This window comes from Arvicola amphibius, chromosome 15 (assembly GCF_903992535.2).
Source record: "Arvicola amphibius chromosome 15, mArvAmp1.2, whole genome shotgun sequence".
Taxonomy (NCBI): Eukaryota; Metazoa; Chordata; class Mammalia; order Rodentia; family Cricetidae; genus Arvicola; species Arvicola amphibius.
In genome coordinates this window covers 23,793,103-23,816,092 of record NC_052061.1, presented here as the reverse complement: position 1 = coordinate 23,816,092, position 22,990 = coordinate 23,793,103, and the positions used below count along the sequence as shown (strand labels likewise).

At 36.4% G+C, this 22,990-nt stretch overlaps 1 protein-coding gene across 1 annotated transcript in view; it reads left to right on the top strand.

Moving 5' to 3' along the window:
* Iqcm (IQ motif containing M) overlaps positions 1-17,311 on the top strand; it is a 398,452-nt gene extending 381,141 nt beyond the window's left edge. The window contains exon 12 of the mRNA XM_042054197.1: positions 17,208-17,311. Within this exon, the coding sequence (XP_041910131.1) occupies positions 17,208-17,311 (104 nt within the window). The remainder of the gene's footprint in view (positions 1-17,207) is intronic.
* The last annotated feature ends 5,679 nt before the right edge of the window (positions 17,312-22,990 follow it).

Genomic DNA, 22,990 nt, shown 5'->3' with positions numbered 1-22,990 from the left:
AAATTATACTTAATATATATGGACCTACATGCCCAAAAGCTTAGCAAAGAAGACTGGAGTGTCTTTATTCTAAAATTCAATACACATTTTATTTTAAACCATTATGAAACTTACAAGTAGCAGACTCTGTAACTAATAGAATGTTTAAGGTAAAAATAAATTGCAAATTCAATGGATAGAAAAACAAAATCAAGCTTCCAAAGATATTAATCGTGTTTCCTTCGGCTTTCTCACTAGTGGGAAGGGAGAAGCACTTGCTTGTGAGGGCAAAACTGTGGTACAGAGTGAGTCCTAATAAAGACCGGCGAGTACTGTTAGAATGATAACAATGGTCATTAACCATCTGATCATACTTCAAACTCCATGAAGAGAACTCATCTAACCAACAGCGGCAAACATGGTGCTCAGGAGTCACAAAATAAAGTTGCCTTCATGTAGATTATTTAAAAAATTATTTTGGATGTAAAGACAATGCAATATAGTATTGAATGATTAAACAATTAACAGTTAGTGTGTGCACTGCATTCATGCTTGTGCACTGCATGAAATTTTAGCTCACAATGGATCACGTATAAAATGATGATTTCACAGAATGATAATGGAGGTGAAAATTCTGTAGTCTAATGTCGTTATAACACAAACCTCATATTGCTGGTGATACTGATGTGAAAGGCATCTGCTTTACTTGCATGCATATGAAAATATGGCACAATGCAGCAGATAGCAAATAATTCTTAATAATGCTGATAAAGAATGACATTAATGGTTTATGCAGTAACGGTTTGTATTTATTATCTTAGAATGCATTCCTACTTATGAAATAATTTACTGCACTGTATTCTCTGTGACACCAGCAGCAGCCATATACACACACATTTAAATGTATTTGCAAATATTAAAAAATCTCCATTTCTTACCTTCATATCAATTTTATTATTTTTCTTTTGAATTGTATATGTTGGAGCTATATATTTTTCTCTGCTCCACCCTCTTTCTCCCTCATCCTCTTCTTACCTTTGACCATGATCCCCATGCTCCCAATTTACTCAGGAGATCTTGTCTTTTTCTACTACCCATGTAAATTAGATCCATGTATGTCTCTCTTAAGGTCCTCTTTGTTGTCTAGGTTCTCTGGGATTGTGAATTATAGGCTTGTTTTTCTTTGCTTTATGTCTAAAAGCCACTTATGAGTGAGTACATATGATATTTGTTTTTCTGGGTCTGGGTTACCTCACTCAGTATCATGTTTTCTAGATTCAATTTGCTTGCAAATTTCAAGACGTCATTTTTTTCTGCTGTGTAGTACTCCATTGTGTAAATGTACCACATTTTCCTTATCCATTCTTCAGTCAAGAGGCATTTATGTTGTTTCCAGGTTCTGGCTCTGACAAGCAATGCTGCTATAAACATAGTTGAGCACATGTCTTTGTGGTACAATTGAGCATCCTTTGGGTATATACTCAAAAGTGGTCTTGCTGAGTCTTGAGGTAGGTTGTTTCGTAGTTTTATGAGAAATTATCATACTGATATCCAAAGGGACTGTACCAGTTTGCACTCCCACCAAAAATGGTGGAGTGCTCCCTTTACCGCAAATCCTCTCAATAAGTTGTTATCAGTGTTTTTGATCTTGGCCATTCTTACAGGTATAAGATAGAATCTCAGAGTTGTTTTGATTTGCATTTCTCTGATGACTAAGGGTGTTGAGCATTTCCTTAAGTGTCTTTTTGCCATTTTAGATTCCCTTTGAGAGTTCTTTTTTTTAGCTTTGTAGCCCATTTTATTATTGTTATTTTGATAACAAATTTCTTAAATTCTTTGTATATTTTGAAGATCAGTCCCTCTGTCTGATGAGGGTTGGTAAAGATCTTTTCCCATTATGTAGGCTGTGTTTTGTCTTGTTGACCATGTTCTTTGGTTTACAGAAGCTTCTCAGTTTCAGGCAGTCCCATTTATTAATTTTTACTCTCAGTGTCTTGCTACTGGGGTATATTTAGGAAATTATCTTCCATGCCAATGTATTCAAGTATACTTCCCACTTTCTCTTCTATGAGATTCAGTGTGGTTGGTTTTATATTTAGGTCTTTGATCCATTTGGACTTGAGTTTTATACAATGTGATAGATATGGATCTATTTTCATTCTTCTACATGTTGATATCCAGTTATTCCAGCACCATTTGTTAAATATGCTTTCTTTTTTCCATTTTATATTTTTTGCTTCTTTGTCAAAAATCAGATGTTTGTAGGTGTGTGGATTGATATCTGTGGATTGATTCAGTTCCATTGGTCCTCTTGTCTGTTTTTATGCCAATACCAGGCTCTTTTCAGTACTATAGCTCTATAGTAGAGTTTGAAGTCAGGGATTGTGATGCCTCCAGAAGTTCTTTTATTGTACAGGATTGTTTTGGCTATCCTGGGTTTTTTGTTATTACATATGAAGTTGAGTATTGCTCTTTTGAAGTTTGTGAAGAAATTTTCTAAGATTTTGATAGGCATTGTATTGAATCTGTGGATTTATTTTAGTAAAATTGCCATTTTTCCTTTGTTTATTCTATCTTTCCAAGAGCAGGGGAGATTTCTGGTGTCTTCTTCAATTTGTTTCTTCAAAGAGTTAAAGTTCTTGCCATACAATGTAGGCGAAGACTGCTTATTCATCTCTCAGTCATTGAGACCCAAATAAACACACAGAAGCTATATTCATTACAACACTGTTTGGCCAATGACTATAGCATATCCCCAGCTAGCTCTTACATCTTAAATTAACTCATTTCTATTAATATGTGATGTGCACAAGGATGTGCACTACTAGGAGGTTCTGACTGGCTACTGACATCTTTCTCTTTCAGCAGCAACATGGCATCTCCTTGACTTTGCCTATTTTCTCTCTATATCTCTGTTTAGATTTCCTGCCTAACTTTTCTCTACTAAGCCATTGACCAAAACATATTTTTTTAATAATCAATGGTAATAAAACATTTTCATAGCATACAGAGAGGATTCCCACATCATACAGGTCTTTAACTTGTTTAGTTAGAGTTACTCCAAGATATTTTATGTTATTTGTAGCTATTGTAGAGAGTGATATTTCTCTGATTCTTTCTCAGTCCATTTATCATCTGTGTAAAGAAGGCCTACTGATTTTTTTAGTTAATCCTGCTACATTAATGAAGGTCTTTATCAGTTGTAGAAATTCCTTGGTAGAATTTTTTGGGGTCACTTATGTAAACTATAATATCATCAGCAAATAGTGAGAGTTTGACTTCTTTCTCAATTTGTATCCCCTTGATCTCCTTTTGTTGTCCTATTGCTCTAGCCAGAACTTCAAGTACTATATTGAATAGATATGGAGAGAGTGGGCAGCTTTGTCTTGTTCCTGATTTCAGTGGGATCACTCTGAGTTTCTCTCCATTTAGTTTGAAGTTGTCTGTTGGATTGCTGTATATTGTCTTTATTATGTTTAGGTGTGCTTCTTGTATTCCTGCTCTCTCCAAGACATTTATCATGAAGGGATGTTGTATTTTGTCAAAGGATTTTTCAGCATCTAATGAGAAGACCATGTGTTTTTTTTTCCAGTTTGTTTATATGGTGGATTACATTGACAGATTTTCCTATGTTGACCCATCCCTGCATCTCTGGGATAAAGCCTACTTGGTCCTGGAGGATGATTTTTTAAATGTGTTTTTCGATTCAGTTTGCCAGTATTTTTCTGACTATTTTTGCATCAATGTTCATGATTGAGATTGGTCTGTAATTCTCTTTCTTAGTAATGTCTTTCTGTGGTTTGGGTATCAGAACAATTGTAACTTCATAAAAAGAGTTTGGCAATGTTCCTTCTGTTTCTTTTGTATGGAACAACTTGAGGAATATTGGTATTAGTTCTTCTTTGAAAATCTTGTAGAATTCTGAGGTGAAACCTTCTGACCGTGGGCTTTTTTTGGTTGGGAAACTTTTGATGAGTGTTTCTATTTCTTTAGCAGATATAGGTCTATTTAATTTGCTTATCTGATCTTGATTTGATTTTGATAAGTGATATTTATCCAGAAAATTGTCAGTTTCCTTTAAGTTTTCCAATTTTGTAGAGTGCAGGTTTTGGAAATACAACCTGATGATTCTCTGTATTTCCTCTCCATGTCTGTTTTTATCTCCCCTTTTTCCTTTCTGATTTTGTTAATTTGGATAATCTCTCTTTTTGCCTTTTGGTTAGTTTGGATAAAGGTGCATATTTTGTTGATTTTCTCAAAGACCCAAGTCTTTGTCTCATTGATTCTTTTTTTTGTTTGTTTGTTTGTTTGTTTTTCGAGACAGGGTTTCCCTGTAGTTTCTAGAGCCTGTCCTGGAACTAGCTCTTGTAGACCAGGCTGGCCTTGAATTCAGAGATCTGCCTGCCTCTGCCTCCCGAGTGCTGGGATTAAAGGTGTGCGCCACCACCGCCTGGCTACATTGATTCTTTGTATTGTTTCCTTGTTTCTATTTTTTTATTTCAGCTCTAAATTTGATTATTTTCTGCTGTCTAGTCCTCCTGGGTGACTTTGCTTCTTTTTACTCTAGGGTTCACTGGCTGGGTCCTCCAGAGGAGGTCACTGGGTCAGGTTTTTTTTTTCTGAGAATGTCCCTTTCTCGAGCCTACTCCCTTGGAGGTTCTGGCTTGGGTCTGGCATGGAGGTCTCTGGCTCGGTTCTTCTCCCTTGGCCGTGGCTTTCTAGTACATAGTCCTGGGGAAAGTTCCTTGTTCAGGCCTGCTCTAGCAGAGATCTCTGGCTATGCCTGCTCCCACTGATGTCACTGGCTCATGCCTGTACCCACAGATGTCCCTGGATTGGGCCTGCTCCCCTCGGAGGTACCTGGCTAGGACCCAGTCCTACAGAGGTCTCTGGCTTGGGCCTGGTCTCTCAGCAATTTCTTCCTCGTACCTGCTCCTATGGAGGTCACTGATTTGGGCCTCCAGGATCTCCTTGTTGTAGCAAGAGGCCACAGTGAGTGTTTGGGCTTTAGGTTTGTGTAAGTTCACTCTGTTCATGTTTTCACAAGGATGCTATGTTCAATCCTTACAACTCTAGTTTGAAATCTATTTTCCCAACTTTACCTATGCAGAAACTGAGGTATGCAATTTAAGAAGTGGAGGAATGTGTGAAATAGGGCACTATGGGTTCGAGCTAACAACAAATGTACAATGCTGTACCACTAACTTAAATTCTAGAGTAATGCTGACTTGGGTTTTCTTCTACCACTTCCATTATATTTACATTTAAAACTACAGGGAAAAAATGATGATAAATAGTATAATTTAGGTTATAAAACAATATACAAATTCAATAGATAGATAAAATATAACTGAAGTTCCAAATAATCAAGTCATATTTATCTGAAAATATAAGTAATATTCAATAATAGTTTGATTGGCAGTTACAGGTTTTGTTACCCGGTGGTCCTTTGTTCCCTTATCTATACAGGAATACCATCAGGGAGTAGTTAGAAAGTTGGGGATTTTTATGGGAGTAAATTGATATGCACCTAAAATTTAGTCATGAAAGATGAAAAATCTCTTTCCAAAAACTTGTGTGACAAAGGTGTCAAGGAGAAAAAGCTTCAGGTGTTTACATTTTTCAACAGTATCAAAGAATAGGAAAAGACTGTGACACTGGGAGATGTTTTTGGCATTTAGATGAGAAAGTTTTTTAACAGATGGCATATGTGGTTGTAGTAGAGGGAAATGACAAGCTTCATGGACTTCATATTGCAAAGCACTGGGGACTAAGAAATAAATGGAGAATGTTTTCAAAGAGAGCTTCATATAAGTGTAAAATATTGAATATCAGCAAAATTGCTAAAGATGACTTTAAAAAATAACTTTTAGCATGTGTGTATAAGTTTGAATTCTCTATAATTACTTCAGAACTGAGTGAAACTTAGTATTAGTCATCATTAGCTTATACTACACTGAAAACATTACATGGACCTCCAATGTATAACCAGGGACATTCTAAGAATTATGGCCACTAATCTTTTTTTTTATTTAATTCGATGGATTCTGGATTGAAATTCCTTTATTCTTGAGACAAGATTACATTTTTCCTTTTTTTTTCTCATAAAGAATGGTTTTATAAAAAAGAGTATCTTAGTTTTGTTTCTGGCCCTCTATATAAAATATTCTGACAAGAAGCAACTTAGGGGAGAAAGGGTTTTTATAGCTCCTAGATCCAGATTCCATCTATCTGTGTAAGGAAGTCACCGGGGTAGGACCTGGAGACAGCTGGCCCACTGTATCCATAGTCATGTAAGGAATGAAGGCAGGGAGGAGTGAATTTTTATATATGTGCCACATAATCTTCCGTCTCCTTTTCATTCAGTCTCCTGATTTGGGCCATGAAATGGTGCAGCCCACATTCAGGATAGATCTTTACACCAAAATTAGCCAACCCTATTAAGAAAATCCTTACAGGCATGCTCAAAGGCCAAACTAATCAAGACAATTCCCCACTGAGACACCCTTCTAAGGAGATTCTAGACTGTGTCAAGGATAACCAAAACTAAACAATACAAGAAGCATCAACAACACTGAAGTTGGTGGTTCTTTGAGTAATGTGTGCTCTTAACTTTGAAATAATAATCTGCAGTTTTATTCAAAATGTTCTGCTAAAGATGAGGTATACCAGACAAAGAATCAAACATGTACAGAACTGAAGTATATAACAAATTTATTAAACTGAATAGATCTAAATAAATACTGTCTAAATAACCAAATAACCTGCTTGAACTCACACTGAAAGGTCCCTCATGAAGTAGTCCTTGGTAAGGATATGAAGATTCTCTGTCTAGACCAAAGATGCTCTGAGCTAGCCTTGGTGTTCTTTATTGGCCTTAGTCTTTATTATATTTTCCCCAACACATCAAAGGGTCACAGGCAGAGCTAATGTTACTTTTAGTTGCTTTCTCTGGCATTAGACAAGTGTCAAAACTTTTTAGTGGTAGGAACTGGCCCAACGTTGGCTTGCATTTGACAATGGAATAGTATCTAGGAGTACGTTACAACTGTGAGTGCAGTATTTTTCCTATGAATATACCTTTCCAGATTTTTTTGACAATGATGATCTTCTTTTAAAGAGATTGAGTTACATTCTACTAAATGTGTTTTGATTGATTGATTAACTCCAAAGTTTGGAAGAAACAAATTTGATGTACTCTGCCAAACTGAATCTCATATCCAATATCCACATAAGAATGTGTGGCATTGTGACACGTATGTGACAGGAAGACAGAGCTGGGTGTTTGTACTCCTCTTGGACACACCCAATAGATATGCTGTCCTAATTTATCTAATCTAAAAAGGGTTAACAACAGGGAAGTTTGTACTCCTCAGATTTACACGGACCTGTGTCATGAAAACTAGGAAGAGTAGATTACATTTCAACTGTCTGCATGTAAAAATCAATTTTAGTGCTCATTGGTGCATGAATAGATAAGTGTTATATATTGCATAATAGATAATATTATTAAGCTCCTAAAAATGGTGACACTCTTTCATGTGTGATGACATGGATCATAACCAAGAGGGCCTTAAATAAAAAGCACAGAAAAACAAATACAGTGTGATCGCATTTGTATGTGGACTTTTAAAGGTTAGAGCTCATAGAACTTCAGATTGGAATATTAGCTACCAGTGGATGAGAAAGGGATGAGGAAATTGAGGTTGGTGAAAATATATTTATACAAGAAAAAGCAAGTTCTGTTGTCACTATAGTCATTCTTTGATTTGATTGTAAGACAATGTTTAGATACATCAAAACATTAAATTGTATCCCTTAAATATATTCAGTAATAATTATTGAATCAAAACCAGAAAGAAACATTTTGTTTTTGAAAGGCTACCTTCCATTACTGCCCCCCCCCCGTTCATGTGCTGGATTAGCAGGGTTCACCACTATACCCAGCTTGAAAAACTATTTCCTTGAACAGAATATATGGCAAATTTGTTGAAGTGAATCATAGGGGTTGAGGTAATTCAGTAGATTTAAAGGCTCTAAAATATAAACAAATGTGTTTGCTATTACCTCCCTTATATAAATTCATGTATTTGTTTGGGATATTACAGCTTGCCTGAGCTTAGAAAAAAATTTATCTTTTACACTGATTCTGAAGCCTTCAATTTTTTTTGGTTTATATTTCTTTCTCATCTTCTTTAAGCCTTAAAAGAAGAAACAGTTTGAAAAATCATTTGAATTCGGAAACTTTGAAGCCACTCTTGTACCCTCACCTCTCTTGTCCTTGATCCCAAGCCTCCCACTCAGCCATGGACGAGAGTGAAATCTAGCTGAAAGAAATGGGTTCTTGTATAAACCACGCCCAAAAGTTCTCAATGAAGAGTTGATTTCTTATAATTTGACCTGTAAAACTCAAAGAAAAAATTTTACCAACAGGGATTTGCTTGAAAATTCCTTGCCTTAATAGTGAAAAACATCAAATGTTTGGGGAAAAGTTAAAACCTAGAGTCAGGTGTCTGTTAAAGGATATATACTAAGACCATGCCATTCTGTTGCATAGTTTATTGTATCAACATATCTAATGAATACTTATGATATGACAAATTACTGTGGTGAGCTATTGATAAAATCCAACTAGTCTTTATAAATAAATAGAAAAATAGTAATATAAACCTTATTTTAGAGAGCTGTATACCACAGGAGTGGAGATAGAATCAGAACAAATAGTAAATAATATATGACAGGCTTTATAAAATTTTTATGGAATCATAACTTGAATCACTAAGATTGAATTGAAGGAGAATTTCATCTTTAAAGGTAGGAGTTAAATGCAACAAATGAGGAAGCATAGAAAATAGATAGTGTAATCACAAAATAGGTCAAAGATGTAGAGAAAACACTCAAATAATAAAAGCCCAGGTGCTTTCACATTCATGCTGAGGTGTTCCCAGCTCCAGGCAGAGGGGAGACACAGTGAGATAAGAGTTCCAGAACAGCAAAGCTAAAATAAGTGGAAATAAAGTTGCAACTGCCATTGCCATGATGTGAGTAAAGTTCTATCTAGGTGGCTGTAAGACCCCACAGATCACACAGCTTTAGAAAGCCAGTCAGCAAAAACTTTTAATGTTAAATTTGTACACATATCTTAATCATGGATGTCTATGACATGAAAAGTAGTCATGATCATTTCAGCATTGTAGCTTGCTGGACCACCAGGTAGGGGCAAGATAAATACTAATGTATAGGAGGGAAGTATGGTCCTCATTATTACAGAATATTTATGTGTAACAAAGGGATTTAAAGTACTGGTTTGCTTCAGGAAGTTCCAAGAATTCTTCTTGGAGAATGGAAACTACTCATTCTATGTCATTACTTTTATTTCTATTTTAAGTTAAAAATAGAATATCATTTTTATTTTAAAGACAGTTCATTTGTGAACATATAAAATTGTAGGAAAACAGAAAGCATAGTCCTGCCTCCAAGCTAATCAGCATGAGTATTCTAGTTTATGGAATTGATGTGGGCTAATGTCAAAGGGAGGAGGGTTGATACAGGACTTCACTCTAGCCTAAACCTTACTGTGTACTTTAGTTCAGCCCCAAATTGACAGTGAGCTTCCTGCCTCAGCCTCCAAGTGCCTGGTTCAGACTTGTAAACGTGGGTATAAAAAAGCAAATATCACATTACAGAAAATGAATATACATGATACTTTATCAATTGTTATTTTTCATGTAAATTGTAAAGGCACCTCCGTCATAAAAATTTAGCTGTCTAGAACTGAAGAGATATCTCAGTGATTAAGAGCACTAGCTATTCTAGAGTTTCTGAGTTCAATTCCCAGCAACCACATGGTGGCTCACAACCATCTGTAATGAGATCTGGCACCCTCTTCTGGCCTGCAGGCATAATGCATGCAGAACACTGTATACATAATAAATAAATAAGTCTTTAGAAAAGAATATTGCTGTCTAAACAAGACTTGACACCGATAGAAATGCTAATGCAGAAGGGGAAAATTTCCCACTGCCTCATCTCTAGACAAAGACATACAGGCAACTTACTTCTGAAAAAGTGTAAATTAGTCAATTTATCCAAAGCTAAGTGGATAACCCTGAAGTCACATACATACAAGTATCACTAATCAGACACCAGTGAGTTGTGTTTATGTACTTATGCATAATAATAATCATAAAAAGAGGCCATAAATTTGAGGGGAGTGAATAAGCACATGATAGAGGGTAGAGGGAAGGAAGAGAAGCGATCTATTTACTGAGCGGTCACTTACTGAAAGGCATTGGTTAAAGAAAGCAGTGCAGTGAGAGAACGGAGTGAATTACTGATGACTTGGAGATATGATGTAAACACAACACAGGGCAAAGAATGTCATACGGTGTAACTTAAGCAGTGCTGCAGTTTCCATGAAACCCACGTATGGATGAAGCTTTGCCGACAGCCCAATGAAGCCCGCCACTGACTGTGGTAAGGACTCACACTGCTGCACAGATATGTAGATAACACTGACATCAGCACCTACCATAGTGCCTCGTGCAGAATTTTACAGTAATTATTCTCATTTTACAGTAATTGTTCTCATTGTCATATGTACACTTATTCAAGTTCTATTTTGTGATGGACAAAATATAGAAGTATTTCAAGAGCTTTTGAGCACCTTGCATATTTTCTTTTTAATATTTTAGTGAAAAGGTATTTAAACATACAGAAAAATGAGTGTTAAATAATATATTTATTTTATGATCTACTTATCAAGCCATTTTATAAGACGTATGAGTCCATCCATTTGATTGCTTTGGTTTACTTCTTTTGGTGTTATGTGTTTTCTCAGCCAATTGGGTTTTCATGCTATTTCAAAGCATGAACTATTAGAGATTGGAAAAAGTAGACCCTGGGATTAAGCAATGCTGTACTAGAAACTTCTTTCAGTGTGATTTATGTGTGATGGCACTAACTTGGGTTTCACAGTTGTATAGAATTTACCAAATCTCTAAAGATGGGCCTCCTTCAGGGAGGGGCAAAAAAAAAATATAAAGCTCAATAAAAATCAATAGAAAAAGATGAGCCTCCTTTTTCTGCAGTTTATGCTTTGAAATCACGAAGCAGGTCCATGCCTTCTATTGAATTGTTTCACTTTGGACGGAATTTTCAAATCTTATTGTGCAGAGGTCTTCTGATGTACAGCATGTTTTCTTGTTAGCGATTGGTCTTCCCACTTTATCTCAGCTTCTCATCAGCTTCTGTGCTTGTATACCACTCCTGTTACTGACTCTGCTAACAATCCTTCATCATATGTCTGCCTCCTTATCTGCTGAGGGTGGATATGGGTTCTGGCTTTCCTGGAAGGTGCCCTGCTCTGTTCTGTAATCTGTGTTACCCAGGTCTTGTTGCCATTCAGTAACCTACAGTTGCAATGTCTGCCAAGTTCCCAGATTCAAGTGCTGTTATCTCTGCTTTCACTTTTTTTCTAAATCAAGTTAATTCTAGCCAGCTAGTTCTTTCAGAATTCCCAGGCTTCCTCCTGAGATTTCACAGTCACATTAGGTTTCCTCTTATCGTGCAGGGATCAGTTTGTTCTGTGAGACTGCAGAAGCCCAGCTGGGCACTGCCCACAGTCTGGCTTTTCTAAGAAGTTTACAACCAAACTTCCCCAGTCCTAGATCATCCTAATGACATGCACACACTTCCTATCATTCAATTTTCACTTTTTCTTTCCCCAGGCCAAGGAACAAGGGGAGAGGGAGTCTGGCCCTTGCTCAGCGCTCAGCAGAGTGTCTTTTGTTCCTTCCTAGTCTGCTCTTTAATTCTTGCTTCCTTTACGTTGGACAGAGTTCCCATGTCATCACACTCGCTTCCTCACCATATGGCCCCATGTGCTAAGTTGTCCAGACTCTCACTTCTTAGATCCCCAAATGCCACTCATTCTGAATGAAGCTAGGCCCTTCCAAGTGGAAAACTAGTTCTATAAGTTATTTTTCTTTGTCTTTAAAACTTCCTTCTTGAAATGCACTTGTCTTTGTTCCTGGATTTTACTGCTTAGAGGAAATGCATGTACCGATGTCGCAGAATTATTCCTTTCAAAAGATGAATTAAGGTTTATTAAGTAGCTATATGATTTTCAGGTTTGCAAATTTAAAATCTTTTTTTTTTTTTTTTTTTTTTTTTTTTTTTTTTTTTTTTTTGGTTTTTCGAGACAGGGTTTCTCTGTGGCTTTAGAGCCTGTCCTGGAACTAGCTCTTGTAGACCAGGCTGGTCTCGAACTCACAGAGATCCGCCTGCCTCTGCCTGCCTCCCGAGTGCTGGGATTAAAGGCGTGCGCCACCATCGCCCGGCCCGCAAATTTAAAATCTAATGATTAAAATAGGGCTTAGCTGATCTAATTTGTCTTTGTTAAAATTGGTAAGCATCCAAACTGACAAGGCTCTTACCAATTTGGTTGCTCACCTTCCTGGACCTGGAGGGAGTTGGGAGGACCTTGGACTCAACATAGTGCAGAGAACCCTGATGGCTCTTTGGCCTGGAGAGGGAGGGAGTGGGGGTATGGGTCGAGGGGAGGGGAGGGAAGGGGGAGGAGGAGGGGAGGAGATGGCAATTTTTAATAAAAAATAAATAAACTGGGGAAAAAAAAGAAAAAAAATTGGTAAGCATCAGAAATAAGGTAATTTCTCTTCCGTCGTCCTTTAGGACATCACTGTCATTCCAAAGAAGTAGCAGAGTCAGGAACTGGAGGCAGTAAGACCTGGGAGACAAACTTTTAATATTTCACAATAATACACAGGTTCATGTGCACACATATCTGTAAATGAAAATACATATGCTGGTCTGCTTGAAGGCAGTCCCAGTAACCTCAGGAATTCTTATAGATTCCACAGACATCTCATTTCACACAGGCTAATGCTGTATCACTAGACTGCAGTGTTGAATCCGAGTTCTCTGTTCTCACCCTCTGACCCTGTCTCCTGGGTGTCTTGCTGAAGCACAGGGAGCCTGGTGAGCGTGTTTTGCTGCTTCTGTTGCCACTGTCACCTGCCAGGGTTAGATGAAACAAAGTCAAGCCAGCGAAGGACGTCGCTGCCCTCCTGTCGGACCACTGTCACTCCATCCAGCTCTCTGGCGTGCTTGTCTTCCGCAACATCATGTAGGAAAATGAACTTTTCCCTCTTTCCATTTTCCCACTAGAGCCTTTCCCAGCTTGTAAAGCAGTGGCCCAGATCTCCCTGTGCTCTGGCTGAGCACATTTTTTCCTCCCTTAGAGAGTTTTTGGCATATTGCTTCTATGTCCCCTGAAAATCGGCTCCATCACTGCCTATAGCACCCCCTTTCTGAACTCTGATGCCACGTACAACTAAGTGAAAGTCTAGACATTTGCTTCTTAAAAAAAAATCTAACGTCATTAATTAAATAGGTCTTTATATCCTAGAAACTGATTTTGTTATTTATTGCCTCTGATCATCTTCTAATGGGGAAGATGAAATTGCTACATTAGGTAATACTTTCATTTGTTTTAGCTAAATCATGTGAAAACATGGTTGGAGATTTTTATTTTGTCTTAGGTCTAGGAAACAAACCAAGAACCATATTGACCCCAGATAATATACAATACCTTAAACTTTGAAAAACCAGGCCCAAAAGCTAGCCCATGACTTACACATGTCATGTATTTGTAACAAAAGCTCTGCTTTTTTTTCTTTTCAAGCACTTTGATAAAGATTTATAAAGTAGTAAAATGAACTGCTGAAGAATATGCACGGTGAAAATAGAGTTGAGGATGTCAGAGTAATTTTCAATCCTAGAGAAAGAAAACAAAATATCACATTTCTGAAGATACGGCTCAAAATAATACACGCTGCAATACTATCTATCTATTTAAAGATATAGCTCAAAATAATACAAACTACAACACTATATATCTGTTTAAATATTTCACAACTTGCAATCCTTTAACTTGTTGAAGCATAAGCAAAATATCTAATTTCCAATTATGTCTTAATTGTGTGCAATGGGAATGACGTTTTATGTGTTATAATCAGAAACTTAAAATTATCAATTCTTATTTGCATATAGTAGTATTTTGTTGAAAATATACATACAAAGAAATGTGAAGCTAAATTCTTATACTAATTACTTTGATATTAATATTTTACATTGTGCTAGGTATATGACTTTCTAAAAACATGCTGTACTATAAGTGCTACCATGTAGTGGGCTTTCTTCTTTGCAGATTGAGTAACAAATCTGAGATTTCGTGAACTATGCCTCAGTGACACACTTCAGTGAGCTTGGTTGAAATTGCTTTCTCCATTTCTTCTTCAAGCCACACAGATTTTAAATTTGGGGTGTCTGAGGGCCACACAAGTGACATGGACTGGGCCATCGAGCCAGGGATCAGCTGTGGAGGTTGGGTCTGTCAGCTTGGGAACTGAGAAACAAGAAGCTTTCCCTGCTGCCTTCTGGTCTTGAAGTTTTTCTTTCTTCCACTGTCCTCAGCTTCCGTCCTCACATTCCATTCTCCCCCCTTCCTTTTTCCTTTCAGATGATATGATCTTTTGAGACACCCCTCTGGGATGATCTCACAGATAGGACATGTGCCCATACTCCTGGCCATGTTTCCCTCACATACAGTAATTCAGATACTCAGGGCTTACCAGAAAAACCTGAGCTAAAAAGACTGCCCTTATCCCTCAGACATCTACTAATGCTACTTATTTCACTCTGGTCTTGGCTGCATTGTCTTTTCTATCTGCCAACTTAGCAATGGAGTTAAATGCACTTAGTATTTTATTCAGAAGTTGACTGTTTTTATTCAAAAATACTGTTTTGTGAATCTCTTCTGTAATATGACATAAATGAAGGTAAAAAATATTTACTTTGAGGAGTAAAACTATGTCATTCATAATTACGTGTGTATCTGTTACGGGGAGGTGGTGCTTTATTTGATTTGAATGTTTATGGATAGCACATTAACAAAATGTCAGTGAAATTTCTTTCAAAAGCCTATGTTATAATATCATAATATAGACAATAATGCTTAACTGTATTTTGAATACTTGCTAAGTGTGAGTCATATATTTTTACTTAATAGATTGCATAGGTATTGTTTGATTTACAGAAATATCAAGGAAAAAGTACAAGGTCCCATATTACAAGGTCCCATAATCAAATGATGATATGCATGTTTGATATTGCATATTGTTAAAAAATTCACAATGGAAATCATTTTACATTATGTTTGTGTCTAAAATACATGCTCATCTCATGCAAGTGTATTAGATTAGGACCCTAATGAGTGTAGTTGTTTTTCTATGGCCACAGTGGGAGTAATCACTAAAATTTATTACTTTATAAACTCTCCTAATGTGGTCTAACTTGTTTATTTCTAGAATAAGGTTTATTATGCACATTGAAGGAAGACATAATGTTGTGGGATACATGTAGACAGTAAAGCGGTAACTACGGCAGAGCCAGTTAATATACCCGCCACCTAATAGACACACTCATTTTTCGCTTACTTTTTGTTTTTGACAAAACAGCTAAAATCGACTCATTTGGCAGGAATCCCAAATGCAGTGCAATTTTATTAATTACTGCTCTCATGCTGTACATTATCTCCCCGGAGTTCTTCATCGTTCATTTCTGCTGTCTGTAACTAGGGAGCTACACCCTCCTCATTTCCATGCCCACAGTCTTTGTGTCCAGACTTACTTTCTAGCTACATATATTTGAACTTAAAAATTCCACATAAAAGAAAGATTATTTCATATAGTACGATGTTCTCCAGTTTCTGGTTTATTTCTTATGGCATGATGTGAAAAATATCGGGGTCTCTTTGTCAAAGATTTAACATTCCCATTGTATGGATTGTCTGCCCGTCTCCTGGTTGGGCACCTGTGCTTCTTTCTTAGCCATTATAAATAGTGCTGCAGGGAAAAATGGAGCTGTAGATATTTTTATAACTGAGTAAATCCAACCATTCGCTGGTTCTATGCACAGAAGAGGGATTGCTGCATCCAAAGATTGTTTTGTTTTTGATATCTTTAGGAACCACTGCTCTGTTTTGTAAACTGGCTGCAGCAATCCATAGTCTCACCATGAGTAGTCAAATTGTTCCTTACCAACGTTTTCCTCTTTTAGTCTTTTTAAGCTTCTTGGTACTAGCTGTATTTTAGTTGTTTTTGGTGTGTGTGTGGGGGGAGGGGGGAATATTAGCTTCATAGCTGTCCTTCCCATTCATTCATCTCTGATGGTAATGCCACTGATCATACTTTCACATATGTGTACTCCAGCTGTTATTTTTTTGGAGTAACACCTGTTAAGATCCTTTGCTGTAATTGCTTAATTTTATTTTGTTTGTGCAATACGTATAACTTTGTCTAATGTCGGTGTAGTTGTACACGAACGTGGCATATGTCAGGTTGTTCACAGAATGTACTCAAAACTAATGGGTTTCTGGTGGTTGTTTTTGTTTTTGTTTAACAATAAATATAGTACCTGAATAACAAGGCTATGTAAGTCTATTTGTGGATTATTGCTACGTAGAATGATGGCTTTAGTAAATATATGACTTTCATCTTGTTACCTTATAGATAAACATGGACCAAATACAGGCACTGTATACAGTAATGACTTACAGTGATTAAGTACCTGAATTAATATTATACTATCAGTTTTAACATTTTTGTTCTTGTGATTGAGCAAATATTACATCTAATTCATTTTAAGTATTCTATATATCAACGAAAATCAGTTCCCTTTCCCGACATTTCTTTGAACTCATTTTTTTAAAATTTACTTTTATGTATCTTTATGTGTGTATGTGTGAGTGTACACCACGTGTGCGAGGGCCCATAGAGAGGACAGAAGAGGGCAGTGGGTCCCCAGGAGCTGGAGTTACCAGCCATTGTGAGTCACCTGACTTGGGCTCTGGGAAATGACCTCAGGTTTTCTGGAAGAGCAGCAGCACTCTTAACCCATGGCTCATCTCTCCAGCCCCCTCTTTCAACTTTTTGGCCCAACAATGACTTTGGCCAAGTCACTTGGTGAGATATAAAAGGTGATACAGTAGAAATGAGGGAAATGTGACCAGTTCAACTTTTTGGCCTGCTTTAGCACAACCAAAGTTTTTTCCTATAATATACTAGGATTTTAAAAACAATAATGTATTTCCATTGTATTAGTTGATTGAAAATTTATTAATGTAATCATATCTTTTTGTATTATAGTGGGTGGACATCCAATACTGAAGAGAGCTAACATCCGGACTGTTGGCAAGTTGGTGGCTAGATCCATAAGAGAAAGGAAAATGAGACAATTTTATAAATCCTGAGAAGTGAAACAAGTTTTCAGTGCAGCATTCCTTTAAATAGTTGAACCGATCTCCTCAGAAATGCGTTAGTGATGACCACAGAAAGATTTGATATCAACAGGACAAAAGACTAACATCTTTGCATATGTAAAAGGGGACTTTGACAAGTTAGTACATCATGTGTAAGTGTGTTTGGATGAGCCCTCTTTGTCTTCTTCATTAAACATCATAATGAAGTGAGTCTGTACCGTGTCACTTACTGCTTTCATTGGACTAAAATCTGTTTTGTTCCGCTGTCATTAATTGTTACAAACTTTAAAACTGTTATTTTAAAAATTCCCAGTTCGACAGCCGGGCGGTGGTGGCGCACGCCTTTAATCCCAGCACTCGGGAGGCAGAGGTAGGCGGATCTCTGTGAGTTCGAGACCAGCCTGGTCTACAAGAGCTAGTTCCAGGACAGGCTCCAAAGCTACAGAGAAACCCTGTCTCGAAAAACCAAAAAAAAAAAAAAAAAAAAAAAAAAAATTCCCAGATTCCCAGTTTGGTTATTAAAAAATTTAATTCATCATTTTTATTCTTTAAAAATTCTATCAGCGTGTTATTTTGTGAAATGGAACATTCCAAATAGTTTATTTTACAGAATGTTAAATCACCTATGGTTTTTGGAGTGTTTCTGAAAATTGTGTCTAAGTCATTGCTATTTTCATACTTAGTGCTCATTCCCTACCCTCATTGTTCATTCTAACAGGAAGAGCTGACATCTAAGATGCTTTATATCTGATCTTCCTTACCCTTAGTGCTGCAAGAATTTAAGTGCAATGGCTACATCTTCAATTCTTTAAGAATCTTGAATTGAGTTTTATTCCTACGTCTATCCTTAGATTCATACTCAATGGTTAGAAAAGCAAGGGTCTTAGGTACAGTTGTGGACAAGCAGAATATACATTAAGTGCAGACATAGATGTGAGTAATGAGAGTGTGAAGGCATTTGGGGTATTTCAACATTCTTAACATTGGTATATTACTTCTATAATATCATGGGAATGAACTATGAAAGTCTATTTCTCACTAAAACCAGAGCCGAAGTAGCCTATAAGCCATGAAGAAGACTAACCAGAAAATTTTAGCTCTTATATCCAACAGGGAAGAAAACACTGGTTACTAGCTAAAACATAATTTATATGTGAAATTAATTAACACAGTCTTCTAATCATTCGCTTTGATAAGAAAGATTTTCCTTACTTGTGTACTGAAAACAGGAATATACAATCAAGAACAAGAAAAATATAATCATAACTTAAATATCAGTATGGGAAAGGCCCGTCCACCTGCTTCTGGCTATGGGGTTGATAGATGACACATTGGCTGTATTTACATCCCTGCTACTCCAAAGTTTTGGGAGAAAGACAACATGCAGTGATAATTAAAGAATATTATGAACCCGAAAACCATGTTATACTAATAAGCATTATATAATCTCTTTAGTAAGTAAATGGTAATATGTATAGGAGGCAATTAATATAAAAATCGCATCAAAAGTACTTTACAAAAATAAACCAAAAATTTATTATAAATATAATATTTGGGGAAGAATACAGAAATACTTTTAGAAAGTGATCTGTGTTGTCTCTCCTACTTTTCATTGTCATTGGTTTTCAGAAAACTAAAGTAGGGCTTCTAAAGTCTTTTAGAAGTATGGACCTGCATTAAGTCCACTGACAATATGTCTCTCCAGTACTGTGGAAGACAGTGTAAGGTCAGGGAAAGGAGCCTTCACTTTTCAACAGTCATATTATATATAAAAATTGGCACTTGGTGCTCATCAAAGAACAAGAAATATTGGATCTGCTCTAAATGTCCATTGTGTTTTGGAGCCAATTACCTGATGGAAGTCATCACTTATATGCAAATGAACTGTCAATGGCTTACCACAGTTGGCAATCACTGGACTGTGAAGGGTATGTCTTAATAAGAACTGAAGCTTCTTCACATACTTTGATTTACTGGAAATAAAATGGAAAAGTCCTTTGAGACTACAAAGGACACTTGTTTCAGATAAAACGTCTAGACAGTAGCAATATATTTATGGCTTTTATTATACCAGAACTGCAAATTAGCACAGAATAGTGAGAAAGGCCCTGTGACCCAGCTAGATTCTAAAGCGCTGCTTTGCTTGGAGCGTTATGATCTTTAATACAACTAAGCCAACTAAACAAGAGCCCCTTAAGGAACAGGGGTCAGACATGCAAGGTCAAGGTTTGGTTTCTTACATCTTTTTAAATTTTTTGCATCTTACTTTTTATATTTTCTGAAAAAATGTATTTTTCTTAGTTAATGCAGCTATTAAAATGGTTGAAAGTTCAGTTTCTGTGAAGCTGAAACATGGATCACAAATCAAAAAATTCTAATGTAAGAGAATTATTTTTCTTTCCAACTTTGCTTCCAAAGCACAGATACACCTGAAACACTTAATTATCTGTAACAACTTACATTATATTGTACATAGTAATACTGTTCATAAAGTGTTTTCACTTATAATTTTACACAATTATAAAACATAAATATTTCAACCTTTTATTGAGTCACCCATCCTTCAAGGCATGATATTTGTTTTCTTTTAATTCTAAACATCCTGCAGGTTTAAGATAATATGTGGCTCCTTTAGTCATCCACTGTGAATTAGGAGAAGCATTGAGCCAAGTGGTCTCGCTGGCTTCAGTCAACCTGTTAATCATTACTGCAGTCTTTGTGTTCGGGCTCAAAACAATGGGAAGAATGTGGGGAAAGCATACCTGTGTCTTAACTACTTCAACTGGCACTTAGAAAATATCACACCTGTTAGCCTTTTACTGGGGAGAACTAATTAGTCATCTGGCTCCCTCCATATTCAAGGGTAGGAAGGGATGCTTTCTGTCTTTGCTTCAAAGAAGCAGACTGTGCAGGATTCTGGATGTTGACAATAACAGTGTAGACAAAGGATGGAGACTATCTGCATTCTCTCCTAACCTAAGGAACAAGAGATATTTCTAATAGTTTCACTTAAGGTATTATTGTTATTATTATGTATAATATCACAAATTTATCAAAGAATTGAGTCATTTCTAGATTATTCAAATTTTTTGTTAATTTTTCTATACAGAACACCAAAATCTTGAAAACATCAATTTCAAAGGAACTTACTTTTCTTTTTATTGCTTAGGTAGCTACTTGTAGAAATTGAAGAACTTTGGTCTATATCTTTATGTCTTAAATTTTTATTATTCAATAAAACCCTTACAAATAAACACTTTTAGCTATATTTTGATAAGAACTTTTCTTTTTAAATAAAAAAATATTCAGTTACGCCAGGCAGTGGTGGTGCACGCCTTTAATCCCAGCACTTGGGAGGCAGAGGCAGGCGGATCTCTGAGTTTGAGGCCAACCTGGTCTACAAGAGCTAGATCCAGGACAGGCTCTAGAAACTACAGGGAACCCTGTTTTGAAAAAACCAAAAAAAAAAAATCAGTTACATCTTAGAAACTAGTATTTCTAGAACAATGGAAGAGTACTTGGAATTGTATAATCTCCAAAATTTCTGTATAACCAATTAAAAAGTAGATTGATTGAGGTATATTCTAATGGAATTAGCACAAAGAAATTAAAGTATTTCCCACATCCAGAGAAAAGAAATTTCAAATAATCAAAATTCAAATAGATTTGTTTAAAAAATTTAGCAGATGTTTTGGGTTCAGTCTGATTTTTTTCAAGCCTGCTACCTCTTTCTGAAATAATTCCTTAAACTTCAAGTTGGAATTTAAAAAAATAACAGAAAAACTTGTTTCTAACGTTTTCTGAGAAGTCTCTTCATGTTTTATTTGTTTTCTACATTGTTAAACATGTATTTTTAAAGTAGTAAAATGGTATCAATAAACTACAGATTATTGAGACTGTGTTATAGCAGCACTAAAGTCTATTCTGGAGATTAGCTATGTGAGGAGAGTGAGCAAGGATGTTTATGTTCCTGTGCCCCCTCCCTGCCATGAACACATCATGTCCTAGTGATCCTGAGGTTGATGATTGTTTTGTGGCTTTTTGATAGAGATTCCTGATATTGCTTAGACAAATCTGGCATGATGTTCTGGTGCTCTATTTATTTTCAAGCTTAACATTTTTTTTGCCTTTACATGTGCATTTTGTACCTATAGAGGTAGAGTCTTAGTCAGGGTCTCTATTGCTGTGAAGAAACACCATGGACACAGCAACTCTTCTAAAGGAAAGCATTTAAATTGGAGTTGGTTTACAGTTCAGAGGGTTAGTCCATCATTATCATGACAGGAAGTGTGGTGACATGCAGGTAGACATGATGCTGGAGAGGTAACTGGGAGTTCTACATCTGGATTGACAGCCAGCAAGAAGAGAAAGAGAGAAAATCTGGACCTGGGTTGAGCATTTGAAACCTCAAAGCTGACCCCCCCAATGACACACTTCCACCAACAAGAACTCTACACCTAGTAGTGTCCCTTCCTACAAGCCTGTGGAGCCCCTTTCATTAAAACAACGAAAGGTAGCATTACCTTGTCTTCTTCAGTTTGGTATACTGGTCTATGCATCTTTCTTTCTTCTCTTTTCTTTATTCCTTTCTTTCTTCTTTAATCTCTTCTTCAAGTTTACTAAGTAATTCTAATCAGTGAAGGCTCTACCTATTAACAAAAAGCTTCTAAAGTTAAGTTGCACTTTCAAACAATGCTCTTGATGTCTACTGTAGGTATAAACATCAGCTGTAGGGATTTCCTGACATCATATTGTTGCACGGTCCTACTTCCACTTTCCTGTTGCCTATAAGTTGCAGCTTTGTCTTATTTTAAAACATGTTTGATGTGCCTAGTATTATTCCTGTAAGTAATTCTCTGCAGAGAAGGCAAACGTATCAGAGAAGCAATTATTTTTAAAGATGGTTGATAAACATTTGAAACTCAGAAAATGTAACAGTTGTTCATAATCCACAAAAATGAAAATGCGATAGGAAAAGGTCTATCAATTGAATTTCTCTGCATTTTGACAACCCGTGTATTAAAATCTAAAAGACTGTAAATTGCATATAATTTCAATGATAATGCAGTGGTTAGTCTGGAAGTTAAATCTCTTGAAGAGTTAGATGACAGATGAGCATGTATTCGGATTTTATAGCAAATGAAATATGATTATAAGGAAAACAGATTGCCTTATACATATGTAGGGTTTGAAAAATTTCATCATAAATCAAGATGCCTGGTTACAATGAAAAGTGTCTGAAAAATGTGTTTTAATCATTGCTGGTGGCTGAGATTCTTAAATCGGTGATTTGATTAAAGTATTCCCATGTATGAACCCCATCCCTTTATAGTAAAGCAGCAACAAAGTCTATGAAAACATGAGTTGAGTATTTTATAGAAATGAATACCAACACAGCTACCGTCTATCCAGTCCAAGGTTGTCATCATACAACCAAATACTGAGGCTGAAAAGGGAACAAAATCAGCCTGCAGTTTAGTGCCAGAGCTGGAATTTGGCAATAGAATTTCAGATATCAATTCGTTCTTCATAGTTTTATGATACGACAACTTCAGGGAAGAGTTTTCAGCACAGCCTCAAGCAACCACTCAGACTCTGGGGGAAAAAAACCTCTCCATTTCCTTCATTCTTGTCCTTCCCACATGAAAAAAATCTTTCTGCCATTTTCTT